At 39.4% G+C, this 21,143-nt stretch overlaps 1 protein-coding gene across 7 annotated transcripts in view; it reads left to right on the top strand.

Moving 5' to 3' along the window:
- The window catches only part of RAP1B (RAP1B, member of RAS oncogene family), a 40,814-nt gene extending 22,824 nt beyond the window's left edge, over positions 1 to 17,990 (top strand). For 5 of the 7 annotated variants that reach the window (XM_070269173.1, XM_070269168.1, XM_070269169.1 and 2 more), the window contains 7 exons: positions 7,875 to 7,957; positions 8,966 to 9,034; positions 10,260 to 10,316; positions 11,217 to 11,357; positions 13,301 to 13,444; positions 14,106 to 14,222; positions 16,678 to 17,919. In XM_070269173.1, coding sequence (XP_070125274.1) covers positions 7,901 to 7,957; positions 8,966 to 9,034; positions 10,260 to 10,316; positions 11,217 to 11,357; positions 13,301 to 13,444; positions 14,106 to 14,192 — 555 coding nt within the window. In that variant the 5' untranslated portion in view covers positions 7,875 to 7,900 and the 3' untranslated portion in view covers positions 14,193 to 14,222; positions 16,678 to 17,919. Of the gene's footprint in view, positions 1 to 7,355; positions 7,542 to 7,874; positions 7,958 to 8,965; positions 9,035 to 10,259; positions 10,317 to 11,216; positions 11,358 to 13,300; positions 13,445 to 14,105; positions 14,223 to 16,677 lie in introns of those variants that run through there. The other 2 variants (XM_070269172.1, NM_001253838.3) reach the window with 2 other exon arrangements.
- The last annotated feature ends 3,153 nt before the right edge of the window (positions 17,991 to 21,143 follow it).

A 21,143-nucleotide genomic window follows, 5' to 3' on the forward strand; every position in this document is an offset into this window, starting at 1 on the left:
AAAATCATGACTAGCCTCCCATACAGAGCTGGCTAAGGAAATCCCTGAGGGGCATTTTATGCATATTGAGTAACAGTACCTCCTAAGACCAACTACATTTCGATTCCCCCAGAAATCCCATTTGTGGCCCTATTAGCAGAGGAAGAAGGGGCATTGAAGCCATGACTCTGCATAGATCCTAGACAAGTCTCTATGACTTTCCCAAATCCAAATTTAACTTCAGCCGGAAATTAATTGGCCCGTCACCCCACCAAAGATGTTGATTTAAAAATACTAAACAGAACAAAGCCTAATGGTGGCCTTTTGTTGAAAAGAGGGTTTAGTATCGCTCCCCTGGAAGGACTCTGGGCACTTCCACCCTAACCGAAATCCTGCGTCCCCACCGTGTGTGAAACAGTCCCCCGTTCCCGCGCTGGCTCCCTTAACTTGCTTTATTGTTTTTCTCCATCGTGCTTATCGCATGTAACTAACATGTTTTATATTGATTCTGTTTGTACCCCCCATTGTAAATTCTGAGGACAGACTCTTTTGTTCACTGCTTTAGTCCTATTGCCTAGAACAGTGCCTAACATGTAGTAGGCACTCATTGTTTATTGACGTTGAGTATTGAATGCTATATTACAGTAATCTTGATAGAAGGCGTCATTTCTTAGATTTTCTTTTCTTTCTTTTTTTTAACATTTAACATTTTCTGATAGCGTTGCCCTTAACTTCTTGAAGGTTGTTAAAATTTCTTTCAATGTTGATTTTTTTTTTTTTTTTTGAGGAAGATTAGCCCTGAGCTAACATCTGCTGCCAATCGTCCTCTTTTTGCTGAGGAAGACTGGCCCTGAGCTAACATCTATGCCCATCTTCCTCTACTTTATAAGTGGGACGCCTGCCACAGCATGGCTTGCCAAGCGGTGCCATGTCCGCACCCGGGATCCAAACTGGCGAACCCCAGGCCGCTGAAGCACATTTAACTGCTGTGCCACTGGGCCAGCACCTGTATGTTGATTTTTTAGTTGATTATAAAGTAGTTTTAATTTGTTCTTCCCATCTCTTTAAATGGCATTCCATGGGGATAATCCCTAATAGTCGGAACTCTGTTGATAATTTTTAATATCAGTACCCTCGTTTTACTTTGCATCTTCTTTTTGTTTTTGTCTTAATTCTTCTTTTCTTCTGATGTACAAGATACTGCAAACCAGCAGGCTTCTCAGAATACAGTCGTTTATTTGTGGCCTGCCAGTTAAAGTACTTAGAACTTGAGTCCCCTGCCCCACTATTTTATCTTCTCTTACTAGGTAGGCTTTGTGACATGCTAATTAATATGAAGACAAATATTGCTTTGACATAAGAGAGGAAGTGTTTAAAATGTCAATATGTTTAGAGTATTTCTTTTTCTATGAAGCACTTAAAATGTTTAATTTGTAATGTTCAATATGTCTTAGCCCTCTTTGAGAAGCAGCGTACTAATTGTTATGGTTTAAAATACAGGATTAGAGGAATTTTGATTGGTGGTACTTTTAAGCTTACCTGCTTGTTTTCATTAAAGATTTACTGTCACCATCAGTATATTAATTACCTGAAAAGTACTTTTTCTGCCAGCACCAATGTTTTATAATTATTATTCATTGTGAGTTGAATGATTGCCTAAACTTGCTATTTTTGGGTTTCTAATGCCCACTTTTTTATAATGCCCATAATTATCAACATTTTAAAATTATAGTAACATGGGGTAGTTACAACTCCACAACTCCTCATTTTTTAACTTTTTTAGAGTTAAAGTTTTTTAAAGTTTTTAATTTTCCTTTGTGTATGTTACCAATTTACTGTTATTAGTAATAAAACTGTCAGAAAAAACAAGCAAAAGGAGAAGAAAAATGATTCTACCACCTTATCATATATATATATTTTTACAATTCAAGGGAATTAAAATTCATTTCACATTACAATCTCAAGATTTTCTCACTGCTCCTAAAGTAGTAATACTGAGATTCTCCCTGGGCTGTCAAAATTATAGTCTGTATAGCTCGAGGTACAATAAAGTTCATTGACTTGTGTAATTAATGCTAAGGTCAGAGATTACTCCAGTATTATGGGATTTTTGTGTAGTGATCTGTTTTTTAAAGATTTATAAGAGAATTATTTCCCAGTCTTTTTCCCCTGAACTACATTTAAAAATGATTCAAAATACTGATGTGTACTTAGCTTTTTGTATTGACATGAGAGGCTACTGTAAGGTATTTCAATTTCAGAGATGTTAAAATGTGATTTTAAAAGTTCCTCTTAGATTTAGTGGAATATAGTAATAAGCCTTAGGGTCTGTAGTTAAAGAATTATAATAAAGTTCAGTCGATCGTCCAAACGGGCTGTAGTGACAGAAGGAGTAAAATAAGGACGGAAACCCACATATGGTTGGAAAAGAGAGTTTTGGTCTATATGCTGCATCTCTGCCTACCTAGAAGAGACTCTGAATCAGACGAAAGCTGGACAGCGGTCCCCCACCTGCGTTGTGATAGGTCTTATTGAGCTAGTAGGTGACAGGGTGGAGCCATGATTCTCTCCTGAGGGCACAGCAGCAGTTCTGCTGCGCCGCCGTGTTGGGTGGCGGCTCAGACTGTTGCTGCTGCTGTTATTATTTAAAAGGCTGTCTTTTAATGGTTGTTATTACGTGCAAGGTACCATTGACTCTTACGGAGAATTAGTACGTTTAATTCCTTAGTTTATTGAGCACATACTATATGCCAGGCACTGTGTCAGGTTCTGGGGATATAGCGAGGAATAAAACAGACAAAAATCCCCGCTTTTGTGGAGTTTACTTACATTCTTGTGTATTTGCCTGACGGCCTTATCCTGTGGGCGTGACTGTCTCCATTTTTCCTGTCAGGAAACTGAAGCTCTAGGTGATTTCCTGGGTTGCCTAAGGTTTTGCAAATCTAGGATTTGACACATAGGTGCCATGAGCCGCTGTGCTGTGCTGTCAGTCCCTCCTTGAGGTTCTAAGAAAGGGAGCAGTTGTTCTCAATGTTGCAACAGTAGCTATCACAAATCCCCTTGAAATTCTGATACAACTCCTCATCTTAAAATTGTGCCTGAAATTTTAGAAATTCACAGCTTCCCGAGCTCATTCATGGGCTTCAAGTTAAGAACACTTGAACAGGAAAGTCCTTCCCACAGCCCACAAATACATAGGTGCCACTACTTTCACTTTTTATAGTCAGTATTTCTAAATAGTCATTTTTTATTGATTCAGTCAGTTGTGTCAGTGTTTTGGGGGTTTAGTAACTTTATACGGTTGTGCAGTCACCACTACAACCAGTTGTTGGACTACGGCCAGTTTTGAAACACTTCCATTGCCCCACAGCGTTCCCTTGTGACTGTATAGCGCGCCCCCACAGTGGCGGCAGCGCAGGGAGTTGCTGGGTGCCCCTCTTGCCCTTGGAGCAGGATTGTGGGACAGATTTTGGATCTTTCTATTTCCATTTCTTAGTAAAACCAGGATGTTGCTTCTTCCAGTCTCAACAAGTGTCTTCATCCATAGACTCCCACTGCTTAGAAAAGAGACCTTTTGGTGTAGTTTTTCCTTCTAGTTTGTTTACTTTGTGAGGGTCTCTGAAAGTGCTCAGCCGTTGCAGATTTCCTGAATTGCCAGTTTTCCATCTTCAGTTTCCTGTTGAAGTCTGAGCCCATTTACAGAAAGAAGGGACGCGTCGCCCTTGCTTCAGCTGTTGGGTTTACCAAGATCTTCTAAAGTTTCCTGAAGTCAATTTTTATTTTGTTTACAATTTTAAATCTGGAGCAGTCTGCCCTTAAGAAAAATTTATGAAATGATGTATGTATTTCCTAAAGAGATTCTTCTTTTCTCAAGGCCAGTTTTTTTGGTTTTTGTTTTTTTTAAGATTGGCACCTGAGCTAACAACTGTTGCCAATCTATTCTTTTTTTCTTTCTGCTTTTTCTCCCCAAATCCTCCCAGTACCTAGTTGTATATTTTAGTTGTGGGTCCTTCTAGTTGTGGCACGTGGGATGCCACCTCAACGTGGCCTGATGAGCGGTGCCATGTCCACACCCAGGATCCGAACCAGCGAAACCCTGGGCCGACGCAGCGGAGCACGCAAACTTAACCACTCGGCCACAGCCAACCCTTCAAGGCCAGTTTTTAAAATATGCTGGGCTATTTGAATCTGGTCTTTGCTGTCCTGCTGCTTTTAACTGTTTTCCTTGATGAGGAAATTAAGTAGTTAGTAATTAAGGTGGAATTCTGCAACGGATTTCTGTTGGTCTTCCTGAGATTTAGAAAAATTCTTAAAGATAACTTCAGCTAAATTCTAGGCCACTGTTTAAATTCAATTTCTATAGCTCTGCCTTCTACTCCAGCAGTTAAAGAGGCTGTTGTTTAGTATAATTATTCCTTTGCTGAGAAACTCTCAAGAAAGGTAGGTAGTTCATTTCAGAGGAAAGGGGAAGGAGCAGAAGGACTAGAAGGGTTTTATGGGTAGTGTAAATAGAGAGATGTGATGATTCAAGGAGGGTGAGTTTCCAAAGATTTGAGCAGGGGAGAAATCAAGAGAGACTCTCTTAGTCATTTTATTTTGACGCCCCAGAATACCAATTAAAGAAGTATTTAATGTTGGTTTCTCTCATAATTGTAAGAGATCAGCAGAGTCAAGAAAGAGGGTGTTGGAGTAATAAACTGGGAAGAGACAGACACATTGGGAATTTTCTGGGTGATAGAAGTGTTTTAAATCTTAATGAGGGCTGTCTTGCGAGAGTGTTAGCAGTATTAGCATGTGTCAAAATTCGTTTAACTGTAATGCTTAAGATCTGCTTGTTTCACTGGATGTAAATTATTCCTAAATGAAAATGATTTGAGTGCTTTAAAATTTTTTTTTAACAAATGTGTCCTTACAAACAGATTCCCTGACCGAGCAGAGGTTAGGAAGGGACCGCTAATCTACATCCCCATAGTTACAACTGACCTTATCATGAATGTTTTGTGAGGGGCCCAAGGAGAAGTTTGACCAGTCACTCACCTGTGTCTGAAGTGGTCACTGGTTTTACTCATCTGCAACCCTTAGTCTTTGGGGCCACTTTGAGTTGAATGGAGGCTTATCCAGCCAGTGCCTCCTTCCGTTCCAAATGGAGCACTCCCTGATTCAGTAAAGGGAAACAGGACAGTGCAGGACAGAACAGAGAGAATGAGACTGAGTTTTGCACAAATAGATGAACAAAACCAAAGCAAGTAGCTGAAGAAATAAACTAATGGTGAAAATATTTACCAAAATAGCCTCCCTCCAAGCCAAAGCCCAAAGGCCTAATTGCCTTACACAAAGACCTACTTGGTACAAATCCTGGGATGACAAAATCAGTTTAGAAGTGTGAGCTCAAGGAACCAAGTGGAGCTCCCATCGTTGTTGAGACTGACTCATGTGATAGCAAACTCAAAGGACAGACAGAAGCTGGGCACAGGCAGCCACTGCGGACGTGTTTGTCCAAGGCGTCATTTGGAATGATGTCAGATGAGGTTCTTAGGTCAACTGTCAAAGAATGAGAGACCATTCAGTACCCGAAACAAAAACCACAAAGCTAAAGTTACTGATTACTTAAGGAAAAGCTATCCTGGTCAGACACTGTGTCCCCTGATCAGAGCAGACTGCCAGTCTTACAGGGTCTTAGGGAATTTGGGGATTCAAAGGTTGACAAACTTTCAAAGGCAGGAGTGAGTTAATGCCAACTGGAGAAGTGGTGTCACTCAGTGAAGACGGTTGGCATTTTGATGTGTGTTCATCCAAGTGAGTCCTCTTTTTTTTTTTTAAGTTGTAGATAAACAATGGCAAAGTAGTCATCAAACAGTGATACAGCCCAGCTACATAAAAGATAATGTAGAGAGATGAATCTAATTTTTTTTTGTGTTAAAGTAGTTGGTTTGCTCTTTGTGATGTTTAGGAAACTCTTGTCCCAACAGTTATTACATTCCCCCTAGTTGGGTTCAGAAACACAAATTTAGGGGTTGTCTTTAATTAGAACCCTAAGTTTTTAAAAAAATATTTCTCAATCAGTGTAGATCTGTGTGGTTAGGTAATGTCTGCAAAGCACTGATAATAGAATTGTCACCTAAGTAATCCTGTTTTTAAATGATTTTTTACATTAAAGAAATAAACCTGACTTCTGTTACATGTGTACGAAAAGTGATTTCTTTATTTGTCCAAAATTTATGTGCATCCTACAGTGTGGAATATTCTTAAAGCTGAAAATTGATTGACTTTTTATTTCATATCCTCTTCCTAAAATTATAAGCTGATAAGAACCGTGAAGCTCACAAAAGTTAAGGAGACAATGTTGGAAAACTGGAGAAAAATCTATGGAAATGATGGGTTCAGTAAGTTTAGAAGTACAGGAACTAGTAAGTGGAAAAGTCAGCAGCTAACTTTTTTTGGTTTATTTTTGTTTGTTTGGGGGTTTGGGGGGTTTTTCCCCATTCGAGAACAGAGATAGTGGGTTGTCCTGTATTTGAAGGCAGAGGTGAAGGAGGAAGCTCTGAAATGGCATCCTAAGGAGAAATAAAGAAATGGCATAGAGAGAGATAAAATAGAGGCTGCCTCTTCTAAGAGCATGGGCTGGAAGGAAAGAAGGTGTAAATCTATGTCACACAGAGAACTTTCATGCCAGAGTGAGTCCGTGCTGTATTGGCTGACTGTCGGAAGTCAGGGGCTGTGGATAGTCAGCTAGTTTGCAGAGGCGTGTTCACTGAAGCCAGTGGCTATTGGTTGATTAAAAGTGTTTAAACCAGTTCTGGTAGTTACTTGTTACTATGACTAGAGAACTATCATTTCTTGATAAAGAAGGTTTAAAAAGCCTTTCCGGTGACTACTTGTGTAACATGGCCAGGCCACTGACCAATTATTTTTTTCAAGGAATGTGAGAGCTTTGTATTTTCGTGTTATCCTGGCCCTGGAACCTTTTAGGATCTTCTTTCTGTATCCTCAGGATACTGAAATTTTATAATGATAAGGCTTGTTACGGGTTGTTTCCTTTTATTTTGTTTTGATTTCCGCTGTGTCCTCACACTGAACTCTCAGTGGACTTCTTCAGTCTGGGCAATCCTCCTCCTTAGTTCTGCCCCGATTCCTAACTGTTTTCAGGCTCTTTGTACCTCCCCCACTTCAGGAATAGGTACTTGGTCTGCTTTCCCTGCTGACTCATTTACCATTCGTGTGTCCCAGGGGTCGGCAAGTTTTTCTGTAAATGCCAGGGAGTCAGTGTTAGAGGTGTTGCAGACCCGGCGGCCTGTGTTGTAACTACCTACCTGCCGTTACAGCGAGATGGCAACCACAGGCAGGACACAGATGTGTGGGCGGGGCTGTGTGCCAGCAGAACTTTCTGTGTGGACGCGGGTGCTGGGCTGGACCTGTTTGCAGACCCAGCCCTTCCTCTCCATCTTTACTGGACTATTGGCTCGATGAGGGCAGAAGGTTTGCTGTTGTTCATTGGATACAGCCCTGTGCTTAGTAGGCACGCGACTCCTTGTGACTCAGGGCTCCAGGTGGTTCAGGAAAGGGTGAGCATGTCTGTCACGCCATCTTGTAACTAGCGGAATACTCCTTGCTGTTTTTCAGCCTCCTCCCTTTCTTTTTTTTCCTTGACAGAGTAAATATGCTATTCTAATTGAATTTAGGATAGAGCTGAAAGTTGTGTCTGTAATTCTGCAGTTTCTTTCTACCTCTGTTGTTATAAAAAGCCCTGCCAGTAGCATTGTTTATGAACTCTGTTTATGTCATATTGGTATGAAACAGTAATCATTTTAAATAAGTAGACTGGTTTGAGTGTCTTATTTATGTAAGAAGCACATAAATACGAAGACACTAGTTAAGAATTGTTTTTCTTTAATAAGGTACTAGCTTTTGACGAGTGTGCACCATGCGTGAGTATAAGCTGGTCGTTCTCGGCTCGGGAGGCGTTGGAAAATCTGCTCTGGTAAGTCCTTCTCGCTGCACTGAAGCTCTCCACTCCTACACACGTTCTTTTTCGGTTGAGTTTTAGGTTTTGATTATTTGTCATCTTTTATTAAGGCGAAACCCCATAATGATTTTAGAGGCAATATAATATTTTTCTTGAAATTTTAGTCACTCTTTAGTAGTATCTGCGTAGATTATTGGTTCCAGACCAACATGAGATATACCAGAATACAGTTTGGGCTAATAAGCACAGAGGTTAAGAGCATATAAATGCGTGTCTGTCTGCATTTCAGAGCCAGATAGGAATGAATTTTGGTTTCTTTCATTGTGAGTTGGCTTATAATATATATTTTATGTTAGAAAATATTAAATAAAGCTTATAAATTACAAAACCTTTTTCAAACATTACCTTTGATTGTTGAGTTTTTACATTATTTTCACAGCCATGTTTTCTCATCAAGAAATAGTAGAGCAAGAAGACGACATATGGTGGGTGGGAAAGGGAGAGACTTGGGGAAATAACTGATGAACAGTTCAGAGTTTAGCAAAGCCCCACCATTAGACACATGGACCATCTCCCTTGGCCACTTAGAGTGACCACCTGGTACAGAACCTGACATGCTTGGGTCAGACCGAGAAGTACGTCCAAGGGGCATGAGCTGCCTTTTCATTTGTAAATACAGCCAGAGTGATGGAGAGGTGTCTCGTGCGTGCACTAAACAGTTAGCCACTCTCTACTGAAATGCAAATTCAAGCCCTTAAAACTGAAACAGGAGATATTTTTAAAATTTTAAATATATGATCTCTAAATTTAGAATTACCTGATAAGGAGCATAGTGATTATTAATTGTAAAGAAAAGGCTTTATAAGGTAATTTTCTCACAAAAATATGTGCATTCAAATGTAGTATTGGGTATGTTTTTCCATCAATGGCGTAACTACCTATGTGAAATCAATAGTGAGAAATGTACAGATTTGGATTTGTTCTTTTCCTTACAAGTATAATGGTATGTTAATTTTTTTTCAGACTGTACAGTTTGTTCAAGGAATTTTTGTTGAAAAATATGATCCTACAATAGAAGATTCTTATAGAAAGGTATATGTTACTTTAGAAGGCGTTTGCTTTTTACTTTACTATAAATATGAATTCTTGTTTTTAGCTTTGTGATTATTGAGTGTTGTTTACAAAGTAGAACGAAGAAGCAGAGTTAATTTATAAAATTAATGGGAAAAGTTCACACTTATTTCCTGGCATTTTGTGTTTACCAGTTTATGAGAATCTAAACAACACTTGCTCTCATTCTCTGTCTCCCTGATTCTCTCTCAGAGAATTTTAAGTTTATCCTGACCCAAAAATTGTCATTTGACTCACAGACTGTAGAGCTAGGCCGTCCATTTCCCGTGGCGGCTCCATGAGGTCGTGTGTGCCCCCCGCCCCCACCCCAGCCTCCTCAAGTCTGAATACCCTCAGGCTGCCCTCTTTTTAGCCGAGATGTTCAATACAAAAGTCTCCCTAACCTTCCTACCCTTATAGCTGTTCGAGCAAGGGCCACTGCTCGTAATAGAAGGGTTTATTTCTATGTCCACTGACACAACATGTGGCAGTGAAAGCTAATACGCAGACGTTTTTAATTCAGTAAGGAGAGAGTTGTCTCCCCACCTTCCTGGAGCAGCCAGCCTGGCCCCTGCAGCTGTGCAGACGCTCTGTTTTCATTCCTCCGTGTCCGCAGTCTTCCAGAAAAACTGGAAACCCCACGTGTGAGGCAATATTACTCTTTTCTTTCCACATCTAATTCTAAATAGCTTTTTTCCCGTAGGAAATGTTAAGTGAAAAGGGGTAACAAGGGTATATAATTTGATGGCTGTCCTCTGCTTCCTTGCTACCAGAAACTTTGTTCCCACGTGATGGAGGAGATGTGGTTATCTAGAGAAATGAAGGTGTGTCCACAACGTGGCAGAGCTGACACAGGCAGGGTCACTTCTGATATCACTGGAACTGTTACTGGTTGTAAATTTGGGGGGCTGTTTTGCAGTCCTTTCCACTCTAGAATTCAGTGTGGAGTGAGTCATACTGAGCTTGGATCCTGTAGGTCCTGGTGTTGATTAAGAACACAGGCTTTTGTGGCTAATACAGTCTGGGGGGCAGTGGAACTTGATTGTTAGCCAGCTCTTTCTTTCCTGTTTTGTTAAAGTATTGCTTGACATTAGTTGTAAAGTGGCTATAATCAGTGTCTTTATTTTAAATATCATATTAGCTTTTGTATATCTTAAGGTAGTCTTGTATACATAAAAAAATGAAGATGTATTTTACTTTCCCCCAGCAAGTTGAAGTAGATGCACAGCAGTGTATGCTTGAAATCTTGGATACTGCGGGAACGGTATGTAACCCAAGGGCCTGGGTGTGTGTACACTTCGTGCACTACTGACCTTGCATGTGCTGGTACTCTAGAGACAAATTTTAGCTAAGCTAATTTAAAGGTACTGCTAGCATTAAATTTTAAAGCTGTTTTTTTATTCCGTTTTTGTGTGTGTGCTTTGTAATCGCAGTGGGGCAGTTATTGAAGAAATAAGTAGAAAATATGTTTGGATGAAAATTTCGTAGTTTCACTAGCACTTTTAAATCAAGATGTATTGCCATATTTTAAATGATGTGGAAAATCCTTGGGGATGCATTTATTCCTCGGTGGCCTTGTGAAATATTTTGAATGGTGTCCTTCCTCCTTCAAAGTATCTACAGAACGACTAGATTTGTTGCTATCTGCAGTGAAAGGGGAGGTTTATTCTGCCTGTTTGGTATTCCTTCCGCTAACGATAGAGCACCTGACAGGTGCGTGGACTGTGTTCCTACCCTGGGGCTCACAGTCTAGTGAAGGAGGAATCGTGTGGGCGATGGCCAGATAGAGAGGAGGGTGCTGGTGGACCCACAGAACTAGCGCCTTCTGAGCCAGCTGCGAGCACCTTAGGGGTCAGTTTGGGTGCCCCACACCGTATGATACATTAAAAAGCTACCTTTGAGTAGCTTTTGGAGACAGGATGTTTCTGTCCCACTTGAGTATATTTATTTTACATATAAATCTGCTTTGGTTTATTATTTTCAAATAAAAAATTTATTTCTTGAAATACCAGTTTTTCAAATAGCATCTTACCATGGACTGTAATTTTAAGAAATGTTACATAATACTGTATTTTTCGTTGAGCTCTAATTGTAGACTTTGAAAATTGTCAAGTTAATGGTCAAAACATTATTGTTTTTTAATGATCCTCTCTTTCTACCGTAGGAACAATTTACAGCAATGAGGGATTTGTACATGAAAAATGGACAAGGCTTTGCGTTAGTTTATTCCATCACAGCACAGTCCACATTTAATGATTTGCAAGATCTGAGAGAGCAGATTCTTCGAGTTAAAGACACTGACGATGTGAGTTGACTTCCTAATAAATGTATTTTATTTCAAACTAATCGTAGTGATAGCCGATTTAAACGTTTGAATTTAAAGCCAGTTTAACGTTCATGTATTTTGGGTATTTGTTTGTTTTTCAAAAGCTTTTTCCTTGAAAGGCAAAAATATTGTCTTTAACACTCATACGTATTTTCAAGTATATATAATGTAGAAAGTGAGAAATACCCTCCATTAACCTGTGTTAAATAAATTTATACCCTTATTTTTAAATCATGTGTTTGGTGGGGAGGAAGCAGCGGTGTGGGTGGCAGGTGTTACTAATAGAGCAAATGATGTTCTGGCCACATTTCTGGGAGTTTTAAGAGCCTTTTTAACAAGAATCAGGACTACAGATAAACACATCTCCAGAATTATGACGGAGAAGGAACATCATAATATTAACTCTGGAAGGAAGGAGTCGAACATTAATTTACGTGCCCCTTCAGAGTGCACCACAGTGGAGCTGAATCCTGTAGGAAACTTCAGAGGGGTTGCTTGAATCCTCATGGCGCTAGGTAGAGCAGTGGCTCCCAGATTCGGTCTTTCCTCAGAATCCCTGTAGAGCTAGTTAGAATAGATGACCAGCCCTGCTTCTCCCCAGTTTTCTGATCCCTTGGTCTGGGACAGCGCTCAGAAATTTGCGTTTGTAGCACATTTCCAGATGGTGTTGGTGCTGCTGGTCTGGGCACCACACTGTTAGGAACCTCTGTACAATATATAGTTTAATTATAGCAAATACTATGAGAGCTGGGAGGCCCCCTGTGGGAAATGGTGCCTTTTCCTGGACTTCTGAAACAGGAGAGCTGGGGGCCCACGTGTTTCCAGCAGCCTCAGTGAGCATTTCTCAGTTCGCAAATCTGTTTTCTACTGTCTCCGGTAGCTACTGTCGTTTTCTTATAGCAGTTGGATTAAACAAGTATATATTAATATAATACTCTATATCTATTCCTTAAAAAGGCAAAATTCCTGATTTTCTAGTTTGGGTTTTTTCCCAAAAATTCTCTAGAAACCCAGTCTCTAAATGATTAATAGGAGTTTTGCAGAATAAGTATTATTTTTTTGTATAGTGTCCTTTTAAAATTACAAACATCACATGTATCCAGACACATGATTAATGTAGTCTAGATTTTTAGTAAATTAGGTGATTTTCTGGATTTTGAATGTAGACTGTATGAGAAATTGAAAATTCTACTTTAGGGGCTTTCCAGTTTCTTCTTTTGTGTTGTGAAATCGAGAACAATCATTTGATAAACGCATGTCAGGGAGCCAGAGAACTGGGCTGGTTCACATCCCTGAGAGAGATGGTTTAAAATTTCGAAATAGATTGTCTTTTCACAGTAACACCCTTTTGTACTTCCTTTCTAAAAAAGTTTTGCATTTTCCTTACTTTAATTAGTTATAAATCCACTGTGATATGATTTTTAAGGGTTTTTTCCCCTGTTTTGTAAGTAGATCATAGCTTGTTTGCTAAAAATTTCACAATTAAGGGGCTGGCCCCGTGGCCGAGTGGTTAAGTTCGTGCGCTTCGCTGCAGGCGGCCCAGTGTTTCGTTGGTTTGAATCCGGGGCGCGGACATGGCACTGCTCATCAAACCACGCTGAGGCAGCGTCCCACATGCCACAACTAGAAGAACCCACAACAAAGAATACACAACTATGTACTGGGGGGCTTTGGGGAGAAAGAGGAAAAAAAAAAATAAAATCTCAAAAATGAAAAAAAATTTCGCAATTAAGTTTCTTAAATTAACATTGTTAAGGCTTTCATATTTAAGTATAAGTTTTATTACACATTATTAATTTAGTATTTTTCTCTAGCATAATATAAAAAGTAATCTTTAGGGTTAACTTAAAATTCTTTTGATTTGAATTTATATAGCCTATTTATTGACTTATTTGTTTTTACCCTCACAAATATATTTTTAGGTTCCAATGATTCTGGTTGGTAATAAGTGTGACTTGGAAGATGAAAGAGTTGTAGGAAAGGAACAAGGTCAAAATCTAGCAAGACAGTGGAACAACTGTGCATTCTTAGAATCCTCTGCAAAATCAAAAATAAATGTTAATGAGGTATGGTGAATATACTTAAAAGTTCTTGATTTGGATTTAAGCATTCAAAATTAATGGAAAATAATGTGTGTGTATTAACCCCAAGTTAATGTACTCAGGGTGCTTTGTTAGTTAAATATATGCATGTTAATAAGCACGGTGCTCTTTCAGCTTCTTTATTAAATGCTAGTGTAGTGAGATTTACCATGAAAAAACAGAAGGCTAGACAGAGTGAGGAAGTTAGGGGTGAGGAAGACATGAAGTCTGCACGTTTGTGAAGGATGTTATGTGAAGGATAGAGACAAGTTGAAAAAGGAGTGCCCAGTTTACCTTGAAGGGGCTTAAAGTCATGTTGTAGAGTAAAGAGGCAGAAAGAGTTGAAGAAGAGTGAAGAATTGTTTTCTTTAGATGATGGTGAATGTTCTAACTGAACTAAGATCTCTGCAGCTCCTTCAACTCCGTGCTTATTTTAAGGAGAACAATTTTAGCCCTCCCAAAAAATAAACAAACAGAAAAGGACTTGGCAGTTATGAGAATACCTGGTTTACTCTCATTCCTTAACTGACCAGAATATTTGCTTTCTGGGGTTCATTTATTTCTATGGAAAGTTCAGCTTTTTCATTTTACTTTTTTGTTTTGATTTTTTCTCCTGTAAATTAAAAAATAATTAATATGTTTGCAGATCTTTTATGACCTAGTGAGGCAAATTAACAGAAAAACTCCCGTGCCTGGGAAGGCTCGCAAAAAGTCGTCGTGTCGGCTGCTTTAATGCACTGAATGCATTGTAGCTCTGAGCCAGGTATGTCAACTCTTGCTTGATCTTTTCCCCTTTTTTTGCCCCCCTCTTTTAACCTCATCTTCATTAAGGGCACTCTGTCAAGAAAGCAAGTATACAATTTTTGTTGTTCTAAACAAGAAACAGTTACTTCCTTTCTAAGCTATCAATGAGTTAGTATGATATTCTAGTAATTAAAATAATTATTTCATGCACAATTCATCATCAGAGGTAAGGTATTCCACATAAGTGAATATTCTGGGTAGGTTCATCCTTTCTGTCCTTAGGCCTGGGGGGACACTGGTTTATGCTGACAGCGCAGTCATGAACAAAACCTTCTCTCCTGCCTCTTCATAGCCTTAAGCTAATTAAGTTCTAGTGGAAGAGTCAGACATGCAATTGCAAAATAGGATAAATACTTTGATAGAATGAACCCAGCGTAGTACTGATAATAAGAATCTGTGACACATTTGTTGTACACCAGCCACTCTTAAGTACTGTCTGTCTGTTACTTGAATTCTTGAAACAGTTCTGTGAGGCAGGAACTATTATTGTTCCCGTATTTTCCAGATGAGTGAACTGAGGTACAAAGAGATTATTACTTGTTTAAGCCCTGCCTTGGGTAAACAGCAGAGCCAGAATTTGAATCCAGTTATTTGAGTACATGGCTTAGAATTGGAGCCTCAGACTGGCTCCCAAGTCTGTGCTTAGTCACTATGTTGTTGTAGGTACCTAATATGGTAATATGGGTACTACATATGGGAGCATATACCTGGGGCACCAAGCCAGTCAGATGTGAGCTGTGGATTCAGGGAAAGTCTGTCAGAGTTCAGAGACATCTCAGCTGAGATCTGAAGGGTAAGTAGAAGTTGTGTAGGAGATGAAGAGTTCCAGGCAGAGAACCACAAATACAGCTCAGAGATGAGACAGCAAAGGAAAGCTGAGCCTACAACCTTTTGATACAGTTTTTGAAAACAGTCATGTTAAACAGGTTAATACACGTACAGCAGATCAGTGCCTGGTGCACGGTAAAACCTCAACTATTAGCTGCTGCCGTTTGCCAACGATAGTGCTTTCTTGCTCGGTGATCATTAGATGGTATTTTACTCTACTCTTATCCTTGGGAACTTTTGGTGTCTGACTCTGCTGCTTCCTGTGTTGAGTGGCCCTGTCCCACCACAGCACCGTGATTCTCTCTCTTAGAGTTCAAGGCTCTCTGTTAGATACCTCCTCTCGTTCTTGACCACTCGCCCGTTCTTAGCAGCGCACGTGCCCAAGCTCACACGTGCCCATCTGTCCTTTCCAGTTTGCTGCGATCAGTCTGCTAGGATTTAGAAAACTTAGCAAACTCGTTCAGACTGTCAACGAGGACCTAAAGTTCAAGGCATTTGTGAAATTATTTCTGCAGCCACATCTGTATTAACAGTGTTTCTGGAGCTTGCAACGTCTGATCCGAGACAAACAGTAAAAAAGGAAACTTCTTTTAGCCCAGGCGTGTGTGCAGAAAATCATCCAAAGTAAATAAATATTTGGCAGACGTTGAGTTCTGATTTTACTTCTTAAGTTTAATCGCATGTGATTTTAGTATAATAACTTTTTCTGACATCCATCTTAAAGCTGATAGAATCTGTTTAAATATGGAATTAGAAAGTATATAACTGTTAACTGTAAAGAGGCATCATGAAATAAGTTCTATTTTGTCTGCTTCTCTGAGCCAGCTTTTTAGCTGCTCTTTATTCTTTTTTTTTTTTTTTTTTTTTTGGTTGGCTTGGGAAAATTAGCCCTGAGCTAACGTCTGTGCCAGTCTTCCTCCATTTTCTGTGTTGGTTGCTGCCACAGCATGGCTGACAAGTGGTGTAGGTCCACACCTGGTATGCAGACCTGGCCTGCTGAAGCGGCTTACACCAACCTTAACCACCATGCCACGGGGCCAGCCCCTATCTGCTCTTATTCACAGAGGAAGGAAGAAAGGTCTTGATTTTCTGGTACTAGAAACCCTGGTAAGATGGGCATTCTATACTTAGGATGTAATTCTAGGATTGGAAACATTCTTATAGGATCGCTCATTTTAAAATACTAATTGCAGTCTCTCTTTTAATCCTAATTCTAATGAAGCTGACCTGATCTAAAATTTTAATGTAGTGGGGTTTTTTGGGTCTTTCTTTTTTCTACCCCCGGCTTTTACTCTTTGGAAGATAGTACACAGACATTTGCATTACAGTGATCCCCTTTTGTATCTGAAACTTCGTTTGATCGACTTCCCAGAGAGTAGCAGAATAGATGAAGTCATTCCACAGAGATGAAAATATCTACCCGTGCCTTGCTTTGCTGTGAGTTGTGGGACGGTGTCATTAATGTAATGACGAGGACAAGAGCCTATATTACATTCATTTCTAACACTTCATTGTTCCTTTAGATCTTTAGTGTGCTAATTTTTGGCCCACGTTTTCAATTAATGTAATTTATTTCTTTTTGACAGGTCTGAAGAACTGTTGCCCAATTCAACAGTGCCAGCATTCCAACTTTGTTAAACCTACCAACATCTTAAATGGACTTTCTGTGGTGGTACCCTTTAAGAGGCGGATGAAAGCTACTACATCAGTTTGCACATTCTAATCACTTCCCAGTATCACAAGAGAGATTTTTACTTATATAATAGTCCTAGAGTATGCAGCTGGTAAAACCAGAGGCTACGATCCAGTATTACTGCTAAGAGACATTTTCATCCACCAATGTTGTACATGTATGAAAATGGTGTACTGTATACTTTACACGCCCCATACTTTGTATTGGAGAGTACAATAATGTAAATCTTAAAAGCACCACTATTTTAGCATAATAAAAGAAAGTCCAAAGAGCTCCTATATAGACTACTCCAGATAACTTCGCTTCTTTGATACTTGTAGCTTATTGTAATTTTTTTTAAGAAATTCAAGGTCATTATCATTGTATTGTACAAATAAGCGCTTTGATTAACACAGCTATATAGTTTTTTTAATTTTTAAAAATCCTGTGGAGACAGTGATCTTGTCTTTAAAATATGATAGTCCTTTCAGTCTAATGTCTTAGATTAAAGACGTTGCCTTTAATATCTGTTGGGAAGGAAATGTCCAGACTTTTCAAATCTCTTATTATATGTTTCCTTTTTTGTTTACATAGGGAACAGTGTTTATAGTTGTGTGTACAGTGGGGGTCTACAACAAGAAGTGTATATTTTCAAACAATTTTTTAATGATTTAACAATTTTTGTAAATCATTTTCAGGCTTCTGCAGCTGTAGATTCTCACTGTGAATCCCTTGCTTGCTCATGCATAAGTGTATTTGCAATACCAAATATACAGGTTTAGTATTTTTGCCTGTTAGTGATTGTTTCACATGTGTAACGTTTTGGTTGAGATGTTAAATGGTGGACGAGTACTGTGGATGTGAATGTGGGAAGTAATTTTAATCATGTGTAATTGGTCACAAGGCCTGAGTTGCAGTAATATTGCTGTTTTATTTAACAATGCCTTGTTGCTTTGTATGCATTAACGTTTGGGTGTAAAGATTGTGTGTCTATCCAACAGGGAGCCACAGTATTTAAATTGACCAACCTGATGTTACAACTCCTTTGAGGTGGCCAAATGTAAACTAAAAGCCTTAATTAAAGTGGTGCAATTTTGTATAACTAGCATCAGTAGTTCAATAAATTTGGATTGCCATGCAAGGGCTTGCATTATAATTACTTGCCACTTGAATGTGTTTTGTGTAATGTTTAACAGTGCTAGTAAATAAATATGGGTTTAACTTCTTTTTAAATAGAATGGGTGCGTTTTACATAGTTTGGTTTCATAATTTAACATTTTGGCAAGCTGGACTCATTCATTAATTACAGAAATGATGAGTGAAAGATGGCAGATTTTTTTCCTAGTATTGTTTGAATATCCACATAACCACTTTCTGAATTTTTCCTTGGGAAAGAATTTGTGAATCAGGCAATATTACTTTAGGAATGTATGCCTCTGGGCAATGTTCAGGTGTAGGAGGTGTCAGAAGAATTGAAAAGACTGACAGATGTTACACTTAGGGATTTTTTAAAAATATAGGATGCAGTTTTACTCAAGCTATTATCGCTATAAACTCTCTGAGAGAAGTGGACTCGGGTCCTACTTTGTTTTTAGATGATAGGTCTGTCTTTGTCTTTTGTGTGCTATAATCTTGTTCTTTTTTGAAGTTTGTAAGCAAATCTTAACTCAACTTTCTCAAAGTATTTGCCAGCCACTGGAGCCTCTCAGCGGTTGACCAGTTACACCATCTAGTTTAGGGGTTAATCCCCTACATATGGGCTGTTTGAAGGGGCATTTGAAGGCTTTAATTTTAAGAAGAAAGAAGTCTTCTTCCTTACGTATTTAACTCAGAGTTCCGTATACTTAAAGGTCCCATGGATCCAAAGAAAAAGAAATGTTCTCTCAGAAGTCCCACTTAATGAAAGGACTTGTTTTAGCAGAACTGGTTTTATTTATCATCATTGGGAGAAAAACCCTAAAAAAGTGGGATTGCTGAGTGCTAAAATCACTTCACTTTATGATGTCCTGTTACATCCTGTCCACCCTCTTTGAGGGCACCACCATTCAATGAGTTACCTTTAATAAGTGTTTGTTGCCCACCAGCTACATGCCAGGCTGAGTTTTCAGCTCTTAAAAACAGATAAATATTCAACAGATAGATTTAAGTACTTCTCTGGCAAGCTTTGTTCTAGGCCTGAGGATAGAGCAGCACCCGAGATCAACTTGGACCCTGACCCCCTAGAATTTATGCTCTGCTGCGGTGTGTCTCAGCCTCAGCACTATGGATGTTTTGTGCTGGACAGTGAGTTGTGGGGGGGTATCCTGTGCATTATAGGATTTTTAGCAGCATCCCTGGTCTCTACCAACTAGATGCCAGTAATACCACCCCCACCCCCAAGCTGTGACAGCCAAAATTGTCTGCAGACTTTGCCAGGTGTCCTCTAGTTAGATTTGGGGAGAGGGTGTTGAGGGCAGAATTGCCCCATTGAGAACCAGTGATCTGGTGGGAAACAGTACGAGTCACAGACGAGTGCTGGGCATACAAAACGGACAGTTGAGTGTGTGAATGAGGAGGTGGGCCCTGGAACCAGGCTTCCTGGGCCTCTGATCTCAGCCCTGCCCTTCCCTGGCCTGTGACCTGGTTAGGTGTGAAATGGGAGTGATAAGAGCACCTACTCCAGAGGAGTAGACTGAAGTCAATGCCAGTGCCCTCCTCTAGGTCGGTGTTTTTTTGTTTTTTATCTTGTATCTTGCTAATAGAAATAGGGCTGTGGTTTAGCAAAAAGCACCATTGTCTCCCATATGACATAGTTGCTGCAGCTTAGGAATTGCAGGTCCTGTGCAGATAGACTCTCTGGCGCTTAAATGGAAAATACTACAGTAATTCAGTCAGAAAAGTCATGAGTTCCTCCTCATGTCCCCAAGGATACTGAGAGAAACTTGAATTTTAGGAGAAAACCAGAGAGAGATTTTATTTAACTTTTCTAAAAAGTTGTAAAAGCCCCATTTTGACTTTTGCGTGGATTCGGCCTTCTTTTTTCTTGAGTGTATGGTTGTTCCCACATGTGGCTGTTATGAGCAGAAAATTTAAAACCTCCATTTATGAAGGTGAGTTTTGCTTCTCTGTTCAGTCATCTTGTCTGTTGGGTGGGGAAGGCAACCTTAGAGTCAGAGCTCACCCCGCACCGTTTCCCTCTTCATTTACTTCCGTCTCTGTCTGCCCTGAGTTTAACCCCATCTGTTATTCCATCTCCTCTTAAATCCTGGAAATGCAGAAAAGAATTACATATTTGTAATTAATACTCCTGCGACTTCATCTTAGTGTTTGCAGGCTCATCTCTCCTAAACTATCAGTGAGCCTTAACAAATTGTGATTTATAGGACCCAGATTTTTTTTTAAAACCTGTTCTGTAATTTGTTACAGTGCATCAGTACATCTGGTGTTTTATGAATGCGTGAGAGAAGTATAATAGATTGAGAGCAGATCTAAACTCTGTCCCCTTAACTGACTATGGAGAGAAAAATGTATGAGTCTTTGTTGGGATATTGATGACACTTGTCAACAGTTGGCTACTAAACCTGTTAATGGAGCAACTGAGTTTGTAGGCTTGGCATTAGTTTTTCTTTGAAAGGTAGAAATAAAATACTGCTAAATAGGTCTGTTTTCTAAATGCTGCAGATTTTTTAAAAACTATTCCAGATGTTGCATATATTTTGAGCTTCCTCCCTTAAAATATCCTTGTTTGTGGCCTATAGAATACTGACCTTAAGAATTAAAGACTCTCCAAAATTAGAGCTATCTAGCTGAGTTTTTGTATCTACGAATCAACAGATCTGTTTAGTTGTGTGTGTCTGCCACGTCCCAGGCCCTGCCCGCCATGCTGGGGATGCAGCAGAGCTGTTCTGCCCACATGGAGCTTCCATTCTCTTGGGAGAAAACGACAGCAACTGAACAAAGCTCAGTGGGTAACGATCTGTTAAACTTTCTCAGAGCTTTCCATTGGGACAATTTAATGACTTTAGGAGAACAGGGTATTTCTAATATGTATAAAGATTTTTATCCTTTATAGGCCGTCAGTAATTTCTCTGATTTGTCTGAAAGGGTGTGCAGGGAATTTTTACTACTTTGTTATGTTATGAACCTAGTTTAAATTGATTTTCCTTATACAATGACATAAATGAGATCATTATCCAGATTCAGCATTTGGGTCAAAATGCAGGGTTTTTTCTGGAAACTAAACTCAAATAGATATTACAGGATTTTTATGTGAATAATAATGTTCGCTTAAGTCAGAAGGTTACAGCAGTTTTTAAATAGGCAGAGATCAAACCCTTTAAGTTTTGTGATCTGCTGTTACTACCCATTTGGATTCCTGTGTGTGGTGTGGTAGTTCATGTC

The sequence above is a fragment of the Equus caballus genome, chromosome 6 (assembly GCF_041296265.1).
Source record: "Equus caballus isolate H_3958 breed thoroughbred chromosome 6, TB-T2T, whole genome shotgun sequence".
NCBI lineage: Eukaryota > Metazoa > Chordata > Mammalia > Perissodactyla > Equidae > Equus > Equus caballus.